A 16,116-nucleotide genomic window follows, 5' to 3' on the forward strand; every position below is an offset into this window, starting at 1 on the left:
TTTTGCTTCTCAACAGATCTAGGGCGCAACATCAGGGTCGATTGTTAGTTTCTTTAAAAAAGGGGCAACTCCTTCCAGAAGCCATGTGAGCTTTCTTAAGAGAGACTTGCAGTTCCCCGGAAAGTAGGAATCACAAAGATGCCACAAATTTCCTGGGTGCTGATGCTTTTCCTCAGCAAGTCATGTTTACAGTTTGTTCTTATTCTTCATTTTAGTGTATTGAAAAATTTGGAGGTAGATCTTAAGAATGAACGTTACTGGCCTTTGGGAAATTAGCAGTTGCTTGATCTTTAGACCTGTAGGCACTTCACCAAAACAGAATAGTAGGAACTAGCAAGATGTCTGTAGCCAGAGCCACAGTGAGATACTGTACCCACTAGAACTTAATGGAGTTCTAATGCAATTAATCACAACTCCACACAACCTTAAGTGCTTCTGAAAAAGGGAAATTCTGACAGAAAGGCAAGTCATGCAGGGGGCAGGATGGCATTGGGTAGCTCCTTCGATGTGCAAACTACCATGATTCAATGGAAAAGCTGAACATGCAATAGAACATAAATGGCCCGATGTCCCTAATGGCTGTCTAACAAAGTACCTCAGCATTCACCACCAACCTCCTCAGTGGCAGAACCTGAAGTGCAAACTCTGCGAAATGCCTTGGTGAGCCCAGCACGCGCAGTGCATCTTCTAGTTCCAATTGCAGCAGCCAAGATCGCATCCTTACAGCACTGTGTGCACCCACACAGTTTATCCTTCTGACACCATTAATACTTGAATATGCTTGCCACACAGGTCTTCATCAGTGCATGCATTAAGAGAATCATGACTACTCTTGCAGGAATGAAGCGCTGTGTTCATGCAATCAGTATCAAGGCAAACCTCACAAGGCATGCAACTGCCTGCAAAATTTCTAGGAAAGGCCTTAAAAGTAAGAAGACCAATAACACTTGTGCCCATTCTCTTCTTTGGGTAGAATTGCAGACCCCGTTTTATGCTAGAGCTGATACAACCAGCCTGAATTAACAAATCCCCCAACAAAATTGATTGCATAAAATATTGGCAGTGTTTTTGTATATGTATGCAACATGTGATGATATACCAGATAGAAAGTGTATTTTGATTATAAATGTTGAAGATTCTTGTTTAACAGAAGTGAAACTGAATGTTAGCAATACATGTAAGGTTCGTATTGAGTACCAGTGGTACCAAATGAGCTTTCCCAAATCACAGTATTAAACATGCAAAGTAAAAGCTTGATTGCTGGAAGGAAGGTACCAAGAGTCTAGTTAGAAATAATATTGTAAATCTCATTTGGTAACTTTTGCACCAGCATATACATAAATTCTGTGTGTATTGGGAGGGGGGGGGTTAATAATTTCATTCGAACTGATACACAGAACATTCTCAGAGCAAAGAGCTGTTGCTTTTAGTAATTGTGCCTTTTCTCCAACAGTATGAATGTGTAACGTGAACATTAAATCCTTCTTTCTTTCTAATCATACAAGTCAAGGTTTGCTTCGTTTTAAACAGATAGTAAGTTCCAAAAAGCAAAATAATCTTTGAGTTTACTGTTTTAAATGAATCTTCACTGTCTCATAAATAAATGTAACAATTGTTTTTTTTTTGGCAGTGATTTAACAAGCAGTTGCACAGAGATGGGGTTTGCCCTCTCATCTTCACTTAGCAACTTGAAAAAGAAGTATGAAACCTTGAAAGAAAAGCTTTTAAGCGGCACACCCCTGGATGATCTTCCACAGCTTTCCCTAGAAGTGAAAAATAAGTTGTCCTTCACTGATTATATTCCTTCTCAGGTACTTATTTTAAATCACCTTAATTTAGAAAACAAGTAATAGTGTTACATTTTAGGTTGATATTAGAGCTTCCGAACCACAAATTGTTACATATATGCTTTTTTAAAACTATTTTATTTGTGCAGTTTCAAATAAAACACACCAGCACAAAATGCTGGATGCCCTGTTGTCTAACAGTAAACAAGTTGCATATGTCTGTTTTTCCCTCCACCACCCGCCTTTGAGCCTAAAACATTACCTAGATATATACATGAAGCGCTATCCCAGGATAGGGATACACACAACACAAATGGGACTGTGACCCGGTAACGTATCTTAAATGCATACATTTTTCCATTGCTTGGTCATATGTTCAAGTCAGTTCCTGAGGAGCCTCTTGTACGTTATTGTCTATTGCCTTAGCAAATTTATCCATAATTAACCCCCAGGTTGCCAGATCTTCCTCTACTTTATGTATGTATGTATATGGGCATTTATAAAGCGCGTTCCGGCCTTGGCATCGAAGTGCTAAGAGGACATAAAGGAGAAAAATACGACTGAAGGCCAATAGCCCTATCGAGGAAACAACCAGGTTTTCACCCTCTTCCTAAACATCGAGAAGTTTTGTTCTTTCCTGATATCAAGCAGTAAACCATTCCAATATCTGGCAGCCGCCACTGAGAACGCTTTATCTCCCCACCTAACTCTGCGCGTCCTACAGACCTGGATCAGAAACGACTTCTCTGATCTTAGGATGCGTTCTGGACGATACCACCTGAGTCTGTCCACCAGGTGTTCTGCACCATCCCCATGTAGTGCTTTAAAGGTAATGCAGAGAGATTTAAAAATAATCCTCTTGCCCACCGGAAGCCAGTGAAGGCTCTTAAGGCTAAGGGACGCCGATGCTAAACGTGGAAGTGCCAGAATCATGCGAGCTGCATTATTCTGAATTAATTGCAGTTTCTTCAAAGTGCACTCATCAATATCCAACAACAGTGAGTTGCAATAGTCTACTCTTGACATGATCAGTGCCAACATAACCGTAATTCTTTCCTCCTGCTTCAGGAACGGTAAAATTTTCCTCAGGATTTTCAAGATCCAATAGCAAGACTTCACTAAGGCATTAACCTGTGGTTTAAAGCTTAATGCTTCGTCAAAAATCACTCCTAGGTTTCTAGTTGCTCCGCACGGGATAGGTAGTTGCCCGCAATCATCTGGCCACCATCGCGGACCCCACAGATCCTTACTACAACCATACAAGACAATCTCCGTCTTGTTGGTATTAAGCTTAAGCCAACTCTGTCTCATCCACTGATTAATATCCTTCATGCAGCTATTAAACTGCTCTGCCACTTCCTCTCCATTACTCCTAGATACTGGAATAATAATCTGGGTGTCATCAGCATAGGAGGATGGTGAAAAGCCATTTGATTGAATAAGTCTTGCCAGGGGGGGCCACATAGACATTAAAAAGCATAGGACTCAGCGCCGAGCCCTGGGGTAGCCCACATGGCAAGTGGAAGGCCGGAGCTTTAAAACCCTCCCAGCTAACAATATTAGATCTGTCCCTTAAGAAGGACTCCAGGATTCTAAGCGCGGCATGTCTTATTCCAACATTATGAAGGCGAGATACCAAGATATCAGGTGAAATGGTATTGAATGCCGCAGAGAGATCCAATAGCACAAGAACAGCACCCTGGCCCTCATCCAGAAACTTCCGGATGGAATCTGATGTTGTTAGTAGCGCTGATTCGGTGCTATGCGCCCTTCTGAAATCCTGTTGTGACTGACCAAAGCCTCCAGCCTACTTAAGAAACATGGATAATTCATAATTGATATCGTTTTCAAGTATCTTGGCTAGTGTCGGTAGCAGGGAGATAGGCCGCAGATTACTTAAATCAAAGGTAGTTCGATCAGCCTACTTTTTAAGGGGAATTACAGTGGCCTGCTTCCATGAGGAGGGGTAGACCCTTGTGGATAGTACATCCATAAAGATGGTAGCTAGTTTTGGAGCCACCAAGTCCGGAATCATCTGCAAGATACTGGGTGGGCAGGGATCCATGGGTGAGCCTGATTTAATCCCCATAATAATTTCTTTAATCCTGTCCGGCATCCACGGGGAGAAACATGTGAGCAGCGGGGTATTCTGATTTGGCGAATCCATGGGGGTAATCCCAGGATCCATCCGGGGGAAATATTTGTGTAGTAGCCTGATTTTAGTTTTAAAAAACTCAGCTATTTGATTGCCTGCGAGTTCGGCGAGGTTGTGGGGGGAACAGGAGGCGTAATAAGCGAGCAAACTACCTTAAATAGCTCTTTCGGCACATTAGGTGCATTTTTAATCTTGTTAGAAAAGAAAGTAGTTTTAGCCTCAAAACAGGCTACCTTGTAGGTTTTTAAAACACTCCTTAATTTCTCCTTCTCTGATACATTAGGGTTAAACTTCCAATGTCTTTCTTGTTGACGGTACTCCCGCTGGACACCTTTAGATCACTTTTAAACCAAGGCCAGCTAGTTTTTTGGGGTCTGCCCTCCGGCTTTATTAACGCCGGGGCCAGTGTATTCATGGCAAGGGCTAAACCTTAGTTAAACACTTCCAGAGCAGGCAGAAGAGGATCCCCAACCGCCTCCCAGCCTTCCTTTACTGCCGGGCCCAACTGCGACTCTGTAATTTTATTCCATAATCTCAGTGATTTATTAACTGATTTTGTCTGTTGGTATGGGGACCCCTTCGTACTTTTGAACAGGAGAAGATGGTGATCAGTCCAATGCAAGGGAATATTGGATACCGACACCACGTCCTTTGGGCGAGCAAAAATCCCATCAAGGATATGCCCTGCCTGATGAGTAGCCAAGGAGACTGAGAGAATCCAGTCAAACAATGCCATCAGATTCACCAGCTCTTTGACATAAGGAAGCTGAACATTATCAAAGTGTAAGTTAAAATCGCCCAGAATAATACAATTAGATGCCGCAATCACAGGTTCAATAAGACAGGGCCAATCTGCCAGAAACAAAGCAGCAGAGCCTAGAGGTCTATATATCAGAAGACCCTCAATCAGAGTGTAATTATTCTGATGAATTTTAAAATACATGCCCTCACAAGACTTATGAGGGGAATTGGCAGGTTCCCATTGGCAGGACAAAGTAGACCTGCAGATGATGGCCAGCTCTCCTCCCATGCCAGTTGGCCTATCCAGCCTGGAAAAGGAGTAACTACTGGGGGAGGCTTCGATAAAATCCGGGTTAGAATCTGCTTTGGCCCATGATTCCGTTATAAAAAGGCAGTCCACTTTATTAGAGATAATCATTTCCGCAATTTCTGTCTTATGTTTTACCAGTGACCGTGCATTTATCAATGCATAAACAATGGATTTGATTTCCTCCAACCTCTTGGGGCGAATCAGACCCGAATCCTCTAGTGTCAAAACTGGTTGGGAGAGCATTGGGGCCCAACCACAATTCCTACAAACCCGCTGAAAGATCTGCCCAGAATAAGGCAGAAGAACATGTTTGCATAAATTGGCTGGGGCCAGGGCCCGAAGCTCGGGTCCTGAGAAGCCTATATGCCTAGGGGTCCTTGTGCCCCACTCAGCCCCCCCGGCCCCCGTCCTCGGACGGGCGCAGGCGAGCTTGCCTGCGCCCGTCCGCTGCGCGCCCGCTTCATTGCTGTAATTATGGCCCCTTCCCACAGTCACGCCCCCACGTGACAGGCAGCACTAGACTGCCAACCTGTCTACCACTCCCCAAAAGAGGCACCGTAATGGAGGACGGGCGGGCTCTAACAGGCCCGAACCCGACCTCGTACTTAACAGAGTTAAGTAAGTGCGAATGCGGCTATTACAAAAACGATCTAAGTACCATAAAAAGTGCTTTAAAACATATATAAAAACAGTTCTAATAAATTCACAAAGTAGTAAAAAGGACGTGCAGCCGAGGACTCACTGTTATGCCTGCATACTTTATCGTCAGTCCTGGAAATTTTAGTATCAATCAATCAAACAGGACTTGTGTAGTGCAGCTAATTATCCGTGGGGTTATCCAGGCCCTGAGGACCCAGCTGGTATGGAGGGTTCAGTTGAATAGCCAGGTCTTGAGTTCTTTCCTGAATTCCAGCAGGGAGGGTAATGTCCGGAGGTGGAGATAATTCCAGGACTTTGTAGCAAGGGAAGAGAAGGAACATTCTACGCTGTTGCTTTGGCGGATGCAGGGTCTGTGAGCTAGGGAGAGGGAGGCAGATTGCAGGTGTTTAGAGGGTTGCTTAAAATTCAGGCAGTGGTTGATGTTTGCTGGTTCTTGGTTGTGTAGGGCCTTGAAGGTGTAGATCAACATCTTAAATTAAGAGCTCTTCTGGATGGGGAGCCAGTGAAAGTTCTTCAGTAGGGGTGTTGATATGGGTCCGCGTTTGGAAGTCGAGGATGAGTCTGACTGCTCAATTCTGTATGTTCTGCAGTTTCTCTGGAGGTGTGAGGTGATTCCTACGTATAGTGCGTTGCTGTAGTTCGGCCAGCTAGTGATTAGGAATTGAATGACGGTACAGATGGTGTTGATGGGGAGCCACTTGAAGGTCTTACGGAGCATGCGAAGAATGAGGGAGACTGTGTTGGTATGGCTTTTCATTGTGAGCTTGTTGTCTAGGATGATGTAAGGTTGTGGTCATGGTCTGTTGGAGTGGGTGATGGTCCTAGTTTGGAGGGTCACAGTAGTTTCTACGGGGGGGGGTGTTCCTGAAAATGAACACTTTTGTTTTGTCCGTTGAGTTTTAGGCATTTGTCTTTTATCCATTCTGCGAGGCTAGTTATGCCACTGTGGAAGAAACGTGGTGAAGGGGCCTTGTGGTATTGAGGGGATGAGCTGGATGTCGGTGTAGGACATGTTTAGTCCATCGCTTCTGATGATGTTGGCCAAGGGAGGTCATGTAGGTGTTGAACAGAGTAGGGCTGAGGGACAAGCCTTGAGGGACGCCGCAGATTATATTTTTAAAAGAAGGTAGGCGGATCCTTTGGGTTCTTCTGGTGCGGAAGGAGGCAGTCTATCTGAGAGAGTCTCCTTGGCTTCCCTTGTAGTGAAGCCTTTTGATAAGGGTGTGGTGGGATATGGTGTTGAATGCTGCTGAGAGGTCGAGGAAGATCAGAGATGCATTTCTCCCTGGTCGGAAAGGGTTCTGTTGTCTGTGGCAGCAATCAGGGAGGCTTCTGTACTGTGGTTGGTGCAGAATCCGAAAGGGGATTTATCCAGAAGATTGTTATTTCTCCTGGTGTTTTGAGTGTTGCTGGTTGATGGCCTTTTGGAGGACTTTGGCAACAAAGTGGAGCAGAGGGATGGGACGGTAGTTCATGAGTTTGCTGGGGTCAGCGGATGGTTTCTTGAGGAGGGGTATGACTTCTGCATGTTTCCGTACTTTGGGGAAGGAGGCCATGATGATGGATGCGTTGAAAATGGTGGTGAGCTCATTGCTGCTAATCTTGTTTCTGAGGTTAAAGTGATGGGTACTGGGGTTCTTGGGTGCTCCAAAGTGGCTGGATGTTATGATTGTGGTGTTTTGTGTGGTGAGCTTGTTCCAAGTGGTGAGCAAGTCGTCGGGGCTTGCATCAGTGGGAGCACGGCAGCTGAAGAAAGGCAGTGGGTTTGGTTTCGAGGTTTTTGTAGATGGTTGAGATCTTGTTTTGGAAGAAGTCTGCCAGGGTGTCTCAGAGTTCCTGGGAAGCACTAATGGTGTTTTTGGTAGCTGAGGGCTTGGGGAACTCTGACGATGTAGAAGAGTTCTTTGCTGCAGTTATCACTGGCTTTTTATGCAGTTGGCAAAGGTGCGCCTGATCTCTTTCAGGAGTTGGTGGTATTGGTTGAGGTAAGTCTTGAATGTGGCGCAGTCTGTGGACATCTTGCTGGTGCACCATTTCCCTTCAAGTCGCAGTTGCATTTTGTGGTCCTCAGTTCCATGGTGTACCAGCTGGCTTGTTTGAAGGATCTCTTGAGTTTGTTGGGCTTAACTGGAGCAACTCTGACGGCACAATTTGTGATCCAGGCGGTGAAGTGTTTAACAGCTTGTTCTAGGTCAGTTGTGGTGTCAGGGTGGGAGGTGTTGAGGGCTTTGATTCACTGGCTGTCTGACACACTTTTCCAGCTGCGGTGAGAGGTGCTAGGTGGCGGTGCTGGGCGATCCTATTATGATGAAGTGGATGATAGCGTTGGCTGTCCAAGTGAGCTCATTGATATGGATGTACTTGACTCTGTCGCTGGCCGTGAAGATGGGGTTGAGTATGTGTGCCCTGCAATGTGTGTGGGTTTGGTGACTAGTTGGGGAGGCCAATGTTGTTCATGCGTTCGAGGAGGTTTTGATGGTGTTAATGTTCTAAAGGTGAACATTGAGGTCTTCAAAGAAGATGTAATGTTTAGAATAAATGCAAGCATGGTGATTAATTTGGGTATGTCGTCACAGAAGCTGGGGTATGGTCCTCAAGGTCTGTAGGAGAGGGTGACTGATGATTCTGTTGTCTGATTGGAGATGGAAGTTTAGGTGTTCCATGGTTGGGATGGTATCATCTGCGGTGTGGTGCATTGCATGGTTTCTTTGTGGATGATGGTGATTCCACCTCTGTGTTTAATGCTATCTAGGTGTGCGATCTTGTCGCCGTCAGGCATTACTAAGGCGATGTCAGGCACAGATGCGGTGTTGAGCTGAGTCTCAATGAGGAAGATGACATCAGGGGTGAGGGAGGTATTGGTGTCCCAAATTCAGTGGTGTGCATGCAGAGTGATCATGCGTTGAGCAGAAGGCAGTGGAGTTGTTCTGGCGCGATTGTATTTGGTGTGGTGTGATGGTGATGTATTTATTCGTCCTATGCCCATTCCAGCTTCTTCACCCATAACGTATGTGACACTGGGGTGTCTTTTACCCAGCTTGCCAATAACAGCACACCCTTTTGCCAATAATAAGGCCAAATGTAAAAACTTGTAGAGCATTTTCTTCTGCTGCGGTCAACCAGCAATGCCCAAGGAGCATTGTTGGCAGAGATGCGCTGGTGGGATCCCCTACTCCGTGTTCACATGCTGACCTCTTCCCATTCGTCCAAATCTCTTGGACAGGAGCAAGTCACATGCTGAAAGGATGCTGCCTCTGCCATGCATCTCGGGGACACCGCAGCTCCTGGATGGGTATGTCTTATTCAATGCACTTTGTAAGAAAGTAGCCTCTTTTTGGCATGGTTACCCCCACTTTTTGCCTGCTGTCAGTGTGTTTTTGACTGTGTTCACTGGGATCCGGCTAACCAGGACCCCAGTGACTGTGCTCTCTCCTTCTAAATTTGGTTGTCCCTGACTTTCTGCACCCCAAAATTGGCATACTGGTGCCCCCATATAAGTCCCTAGAATATGGTACCTAGGTGCCTTGGGACACCAGGGCTTTTCCATGGCCTTCAGCATGTATTATGCCACCCCATGCAAAATGTGTCTGCAGGCCTGCATTGCAGCTTGCGTGAAAAGGTGCATGCACCCTTTCACTACAGGTCACTGCACCAGGTCACTATAAGTCACCGCTATGGGAAGCACTCCTAGCCCAGGGTGCAAGTACCGGTGTGTGAGGGCTCGATGTGCCTACGAACTCTGGGTCCATTTTCCTGGACTTCGTGAGTGCGGGGAAGCCATTTTATCTGTGTACTGGTCATAGGTCGCTACCTATGTCCAGCTACATAATGGTAACTCTGAACCTAGGCATATGTGGTATCAAACATGTCCGAATCATACCCCAATACTGCTGCTAGTATTGGTTGTATTTTTTCATGCACTCTGGGGGATCATTAGAGGACCCCTAGCTTTGCTCCTACCAGTTTGCAGGGTTGTCTCGGGCCGCCCCTGCTTCTGCCGTCCTACAGACAGGTTTCTCCCCTCCTGCTGCTTGAACAGCTCAAGCCCAGGAAGACAGAACAAAGGATTTCCTTTGAGAGAGGAAGACAACACCCTCTCTCTTTGGAAATAAGTGTTACATGTCCTGGGAGGGAAAGCCTGCCCAAGCCACTGGTATGATTTGAAGGGCACATTTGGTGCCCTCCTTGCATAAACCGGTTTACACCAGCCCAGGGACGTCCAGCCCCTGCTCTGGTACGAAACTGGACAATGGAAAGGGGAGTTACCAGTCCCCTGTCCAACACCATCCCAGGGTTTGTGCCCAGAGCTCCTCCAGGTGGCCACTTGATTCTGCCATCTTGACTCAAAGGTGGGCAGAGGCCCCTGGGAGCATCTGAGTGGGCAGATCAGGCAGGTGACATCAGAGCCCCCTCCTGATAGGTGGTCACCCTGCTAGGTGACCAATCTCCCTTTTAGGGCCCTATAGGGTTTCCCTTTTGGGTGGGTCCTCAGATTCGATGTGCAAGGCAGAGCAGTGCACTGATCTGGTCAGTGAACTGCTCTGCCGCCTGTAGCTCCACGGGCAAGTAGAGCCCTTGTTCTTCTGAACTCCTGACCTCTGTCAGGAGTTCGAGGCGCTCCTCCACGCGCAGGATTCTGCCTGCACTTCATCCCTGGTGTCTAGTGGGAGAGCTCTGCTCTTCTACTAGGCTTCCTTCTGCCTCTCTTCTCCTTTTTACTGCTGTGCTCCTTGTGTGCTTTTTCTTCATTCTCTGTCCCATTTTGTGCTCCTTTTGCCATTCGCTTCTGCGTTACTCTTTCCTCGCTTCTCACTCTGCGCTCTCTCTCACTCACTCTCCCCCCGCCCCTTCTCTCTCTCCCTCTCTCTGCCCTGCCGCTGCTACCCCTGCGCCCCACGCCTTTTTTTGCACCGTTTTCCACCCCCACCTCCCAGCTGTCCTCTCCTTCCTCCCCTTCTTAATGCCACCCGTGCCGGTGGTGTGCCTAAGACAAGCCCGTCTGTGCCCGTCCGCGCCTGGACCGTGCCCAGTGCCGGGACCCTTGGTTCTCCCCCAGCACCCACCCCGCCACGACTCTTCTCTGCTGCGACGCCATCACCCTCCACGCACTCAAAGCCAGCCGCTCATTCACCTGCCCTCAGGCCAGCCCGCAGCTCACCCGCAGACCCTTCTCCTGCCCGAACTGCACCTTCACCATCCTCCCTGCCAGCGACCCTTCCGCCATGACAGGACGCAACCATCTCAGATGCATCCTACTCAAAACCCCCTCCCTCCACAAAAACGCCATAAAACTCTGGAACCTACTCGACTCAGTCTCCCCAGACGTCACCTTCCTGACTGAGACCTGGATGACCCCCTTCTCAGCACCCGACATCACCATTGCCATCCCGGATGGCTACAAGATCACCCATAGGGACCGCACCAACAAACCAGGAGAAGGCATCGCATCGTCCACAGGAATACCCTCAAAATCAGGACCAGCACTGACGAACACCTGCACTTCCAGATCCACACCGATCCAAACACCACCCTCAGAGGGACCCTCGTTTACAGACCCCCCCCCCCCCCCCCCCCGGACCCTGACAGCAGTTCAGTGACTCCATCTCAGACGTCATCAGCACACACTCCCTCGCATCCACAGACTACATACTCCTCGGGGACCTGAACTTCCACCTCGAGAACACCAACGACAACAACTCCACCATCCCTCTATACGTTCTCGCCAACCTCGGCCTCGTGCAGCTCTTCAGGACACACGCTCAACCCCATTTTCTCCGCTAGTAAACATGTCTCCTTCAGCCACACCACCGAACTTCACTGGACCGACCACCGCTGCATCCACTTCTCCTTCGAGAAAACCCACAACACACCATCACCAGCAGCGGATTCCCCACTGCAGATGGACCAAGGTCACCAAAGACCAGCTGATCACCACACTTTCCCGGAACACACCACCGACATAGCAGCCTGCAACCTCAGGCAGTGGATTGACGACTGTGCCAACACTCACACCCTGATCAAGAAACCTTCAAACAGACGCATTGACAGAAAGGCCTTCTGGTTCACCGCCAACCTCCAAGAATCCAAGCAAACATGCCGAAGACTCGAGAAAAAAGTGTCGCCAAAAACAGACCACCGGACAACCACACAGCCTTCAAGAATGCCATCCGCAGACACCACCAACTCATTCGAACCGCCAAACGAACCCCCTTCAAAGAACTAATCGACAGCGATGCACACAGCTATAAGGAGGTCTTAAACATTGTGAAAGAACTCTCCAACAACATCCCGCCATCAAAAGACCTCTGCGACTCCCTAGCCACTTTCTTCTACCACAAGATCGCAAACATATATGACAGCTTTAATACCCTGACCCCCCCTCCCCCCTGTCAACTACCAACACCACAGACTCACGCCAACCAGCCTCCTGCTCTCCTGGACCCACGTCAACGACGGCACCATCCACTCCAGCTCATCATCCGACCACTGCCCTCACCACATCTTCAACAAAGCGAGCTCCGTCATCGCACCCCAACTCTGGAATATCATCTTCTACAGTTCCTTCGAGGCCGCCACCTTCCCGGAGAGCTGGAAACACACCGAGATCAACGCCCTCCTCAAGAAACCCAAGGTGGACTCAAAGGACCTCGAGAACTTCCAGCCCATCTCCCTGCTCCCCTTCCCGGCAAAAGTAATCGAGAAAATTGTCAACAAACAACTGACCCTCCTCCTCGAGGATAACAACACTCTGGACCCATCCCAATCCAGATTCCGCAGCAACCACAGCACGAAACCGCCCTCATCGCTGCCGCCACCAACGACATCAGAATCCTACTTGACAATGGAAAAACCGGGGCCCTCATTCTCCTGGACCTCTCGGCCGCCTTAGATACCATCTGCCACCCCACCCTACACACATGACTCAACGACACAGGGATCTGCGACAGAGCCCTGAACTGGATCACCTCCTTCTGCACCGGCAGAACCCAGAGAGTCCGCCGCCCTCCCTTCCACTCTGGAGCCACCAAGATCATCTGGGCATTCCCCAGGGGTCGTTCCTCTGCCCAACCCTCTTTAACGTTTACATGGCTCCGCTTGCAAACATCGTCCGATCACACAACCTCAACATCGTCTCATACGCAGGTGACACCCAGCTGATCCTCTCCCTCGCCAAGGACCCCGCCACCACCAAAACCATCCTCCACGAAGGAATGAAGGCCATCGCCGAATGGATGAAGAACAGGGGCCTGAAACTGAATTCTGACAAAACTGAGGTCCTCTTCCTCGTCTCCACCCCCTCTGCCTGGGATGACTCCTGGTGGCTTGCCACACTGGGTACCACACTGACAACCACCGACCACACACGCAACCTGGGGTTCCTCCTGGACTCGTAGTGTCCAGAGTAGTGCACTTTACAAATGCTTTGATTGAAGATTCCAGAAGGACTCCTCTGGAACTTTTACTTTGACTTCTGGCCACTGGAATTGCAACTGGACTTCACAGGAACCTACAAACTGCAGCTCCAGCGATGACGCTCTGCAACATTTTTTCCCTGGCTCCTTCCAGCAACTGCAACATTTCCCCTGCTATGTATCCTCCTGTACCTGTATAGAGCCTGGCTTCCTAGACACTGACTACACCTCGCTAATAGGGGATACATGGACCTGTTATAAGGTGATAACACCATAGTTGCTCACCACACAGCAGGCCAGCTTCCTACATACTTGGTGTTAAATAAGTGCAAAGCAAGAAACTGAAATGATTTTTATTTAAATCTAACATTCCACAACACCCTTCAGACCAATTCACATGCCGCTTCCCAGACTTTATCAGGGAAATGAGCACCCAAGACCTTTCCCTATGCTTTTCTAGCCTTGTATAAGTGTCTGGACCAATCAGATTTATGGCTCGGTACATGTGATAGAGACTTCTGGTTGCAGATTCCTTACCTAAGAAATATCCCCCAGGCGTCAGTCTGGATCTAGAGATTTGTCCTCGAGCAGTACCTCTGCACGCAATTAGGTGACGTCGGTCGAGTCTGCATCCATCATTGGTGTCGTGGTTTCCAGATATGCCATTGCAGGTTGCATATAGGCACCATTCTGGGATGCTGACATCAGTTCTTTTCTTTCTGCGTCAGCCTATGCGCAGATCCGAAGAAGAGCTACCCCACAGTCACTTTTTGACTTGCTTTTTCAACTTTTTGTTGCAGCTTTTTGACCTCCTATTCCTTTACATATGTCCTCACTGAAGACAGGCTTCAAGCCTTGAGACTCCTGTCATCGGATGTTGTCTGTGACGGATCTGCACCTCGTGTGTCTTTGGTGATTGGAGTGCGGACCGAACCAGCCCATGAACCCAAAAGCTTTGAGGGAGCAGTCCCTAAATGTTCTTGCAGCCCAGTGCTCATTCTTGCGTCGATCTTGGTCGAAAGGAAGGTCCCAAAACCGCTCGAGGAGCCCACGCTGTCGTCCCATTCAGAGTCTTAAGGTAAGCACAAGAAGAGGTCAAAGAGCAGCAAACGTTCTTCGACTTCACCCCGTCGGTCGGATGTGTGATGCAGGAAAAACAGCGTTGTCACTCTAGACCTCCGTCCTCGAAGCCCACTTCTGGGTCGGCTCTGCCCCTCCCCAAGTTTCCGGGAGCCAGATCCACCCCTGTCCAACTCCTTGAGTTCTTTGATGCCATGCGCCTCATATGTGGGCTGTCTGACCCTGCTGGTGCACCTTTGTCCCACGGGGTTCTCAACGCCCCCCTCGTGTGCTGCTCTGGCGGATTTGGACCCGCAGGGCACCCAGGGATCAGTTTCCATATCCTCACTGGCGTTGTTCGTGCCACTGTGACCTTCCCTGACGATGGTGCAGACGTCACTGCTCCCGATGCCACCCACGGTTGGCGTCGATCCCATACTTAATGTCGACTGTGACACTTAGCCGGACTGGCATAGCTGGACGCTGATTCGGACTTCGGGGACCTTGCTCCCCAGGTTGGCTCCTGATCCTTGTTTTTATGGTTACAGTGAGAGTATGAAGGGGTCGCTGGACCCTTTAAAATACCAACTTGATGATCTTGTAGGAAAGTATGATCTTCCTGACAGTTACCCCTCTTTTTGCTTTGTCAGTGTGTTTTTGACTGTAGTGCACTGGGAACCTGCTAACCAAGACCCCAGTGCCAATGTTCTCTCCCCTAAATGTAGTTTGTAAGCAACTTTTACACCCCACAATTGGCATACCGGTGTACCCCTGTAAGTCCCTAGTATATGGTACTTAGGTACCCGGGGCATTGGTACACCAGGAGACCCCCAATATGCAGCAGTATGTGTTATACCACCCATGGAAGCCCCTGCAAACTGCTACTACAGGCCTGCCATTGCAGCTTGTGTGAAATGATGCATGCACATTTCACCCCAGAGGTGTAAGGTCCCCCTTATATAATTTTCACTGTACTCTGACAATATGTCACCCTTAAGGTAGGCCCTCCAGACCAACCGGCAGGTTGCATGATGTGAGGGTGCCCCTGCATGAGCAGAGGCACCCCTACAAACCCCAGACCCCATGTTCTTGGCTTTGTAAGTATGGGAAAGCCATCTTAAGGTATGTATTCAACACTGGTCATGACAAGATGCCCAACTACATAATGGCTTCACTGAACCTATTCATATTTGGTATCAAACATGCTGGAATCATGCAACTACACTGATTCCAGAGTTAGTTGCATGATACCATGTACTGTGGGGCACCTTAGAGGATCCCCCATATCTGCCTGTGCAGACTTACTCTGGCACGAAACCACACAAAGGACAGGGGATGACTACCCCCCCTGTCCAGCCCTTCCTTAGGGAAGTGCCCAGAGTTTTTCCATGTGGCTGCTAGATTCTACCATCTTGGAAAAAAGATGAGCAGAGGCTCCAGGGCGCATCTGAGTAGTCCGTCCACCAGATTAGAACCCCTAAATCCTCCCACCCCCTTCCCTGATAGGTGGGTCAGCTGTTCAACCACCCTAGATTCGTCAGTAAGATTCTTCTGCCACCTGAACATTGGAACTACTGCTGGACTGCTCTGGGCACTAAGACAACACTGAACTAGTAGGAGGGCTCCTACTGCAGCTTTGTCTCTGTGCCTTGCAAGGACTCTGCAACCTCCATGGCTGTTCATCCTCCAGAATCCCAAGGACTCTGCCTGGACTTAGGACAGCAATAATGAATCTCCCTTGGAGTGAAGGAGTCACTCTCTTGCATCAACGGGCACCTCTGAGTCGACAAATGGATCCTGCTGTCCTACGGACTCTTCTAGGCTCTATGTAGAAAGCTGGCTCTGTATATACTACATCAAAATGAGATGTAGTGTGCACAGAGTCCAGGGGTTCCCCAAGAGGCTGGACAGGGTTAATAATAGATAATACTAATCCTCTATTTGTGGTAGTGTGGTCGAGCAGTTAGGCTTATTAGAGGGTAGTGTTAAGCA

General features: G+C 48.6%; 1 protein-coding gene across 3 annotated transcripts in view; it reads left to right on the top strand.

The window, feature by feature from the left end:
- The first annotated feature begins 1,632 nt into the window (after positions 1–1,632).
- LOC138285541 (proteoglycan 4-like) overlaps positions 1,633–16,116 on the top strand; it is a 788,550-nt gene continuing 774,066 nt past the window's right edge. For all 3 annotated transcript variants that reach the window (XR_011201610.1, XM_069225611.1, XM_069225612.1), the window contains exon 1: positions 1,633–1,811. Coding sequence is in view for 2 of the 3 variants with exons in the window: in XM_069225611.1 (XP_069081712.1) it covers positions 1,656–1,811 (156 nt within the window). In the remaining variant the exon portion in view is untranslated. The remainder of the gene's footprint in view (positions 1,812–16,116) is intronic.

The sequence above is a fragment of the Pleurodeles waltl genome, chromosome 3_1 (assembly GCF_031143425.1).
Source record: "Pleurodeles waltl isolate 20211129_DDA chromosome 3_1, aPleWal1.hap1.20221129, whole genome shotgun sequence".
In the NCBI taxonomy this organism is placed as follows: Eukaryota; Metazoa; Chordata; class Amphibia; order Caudata; family Salamandridae; genus Pleurodeles; species Pleurodeles waltl.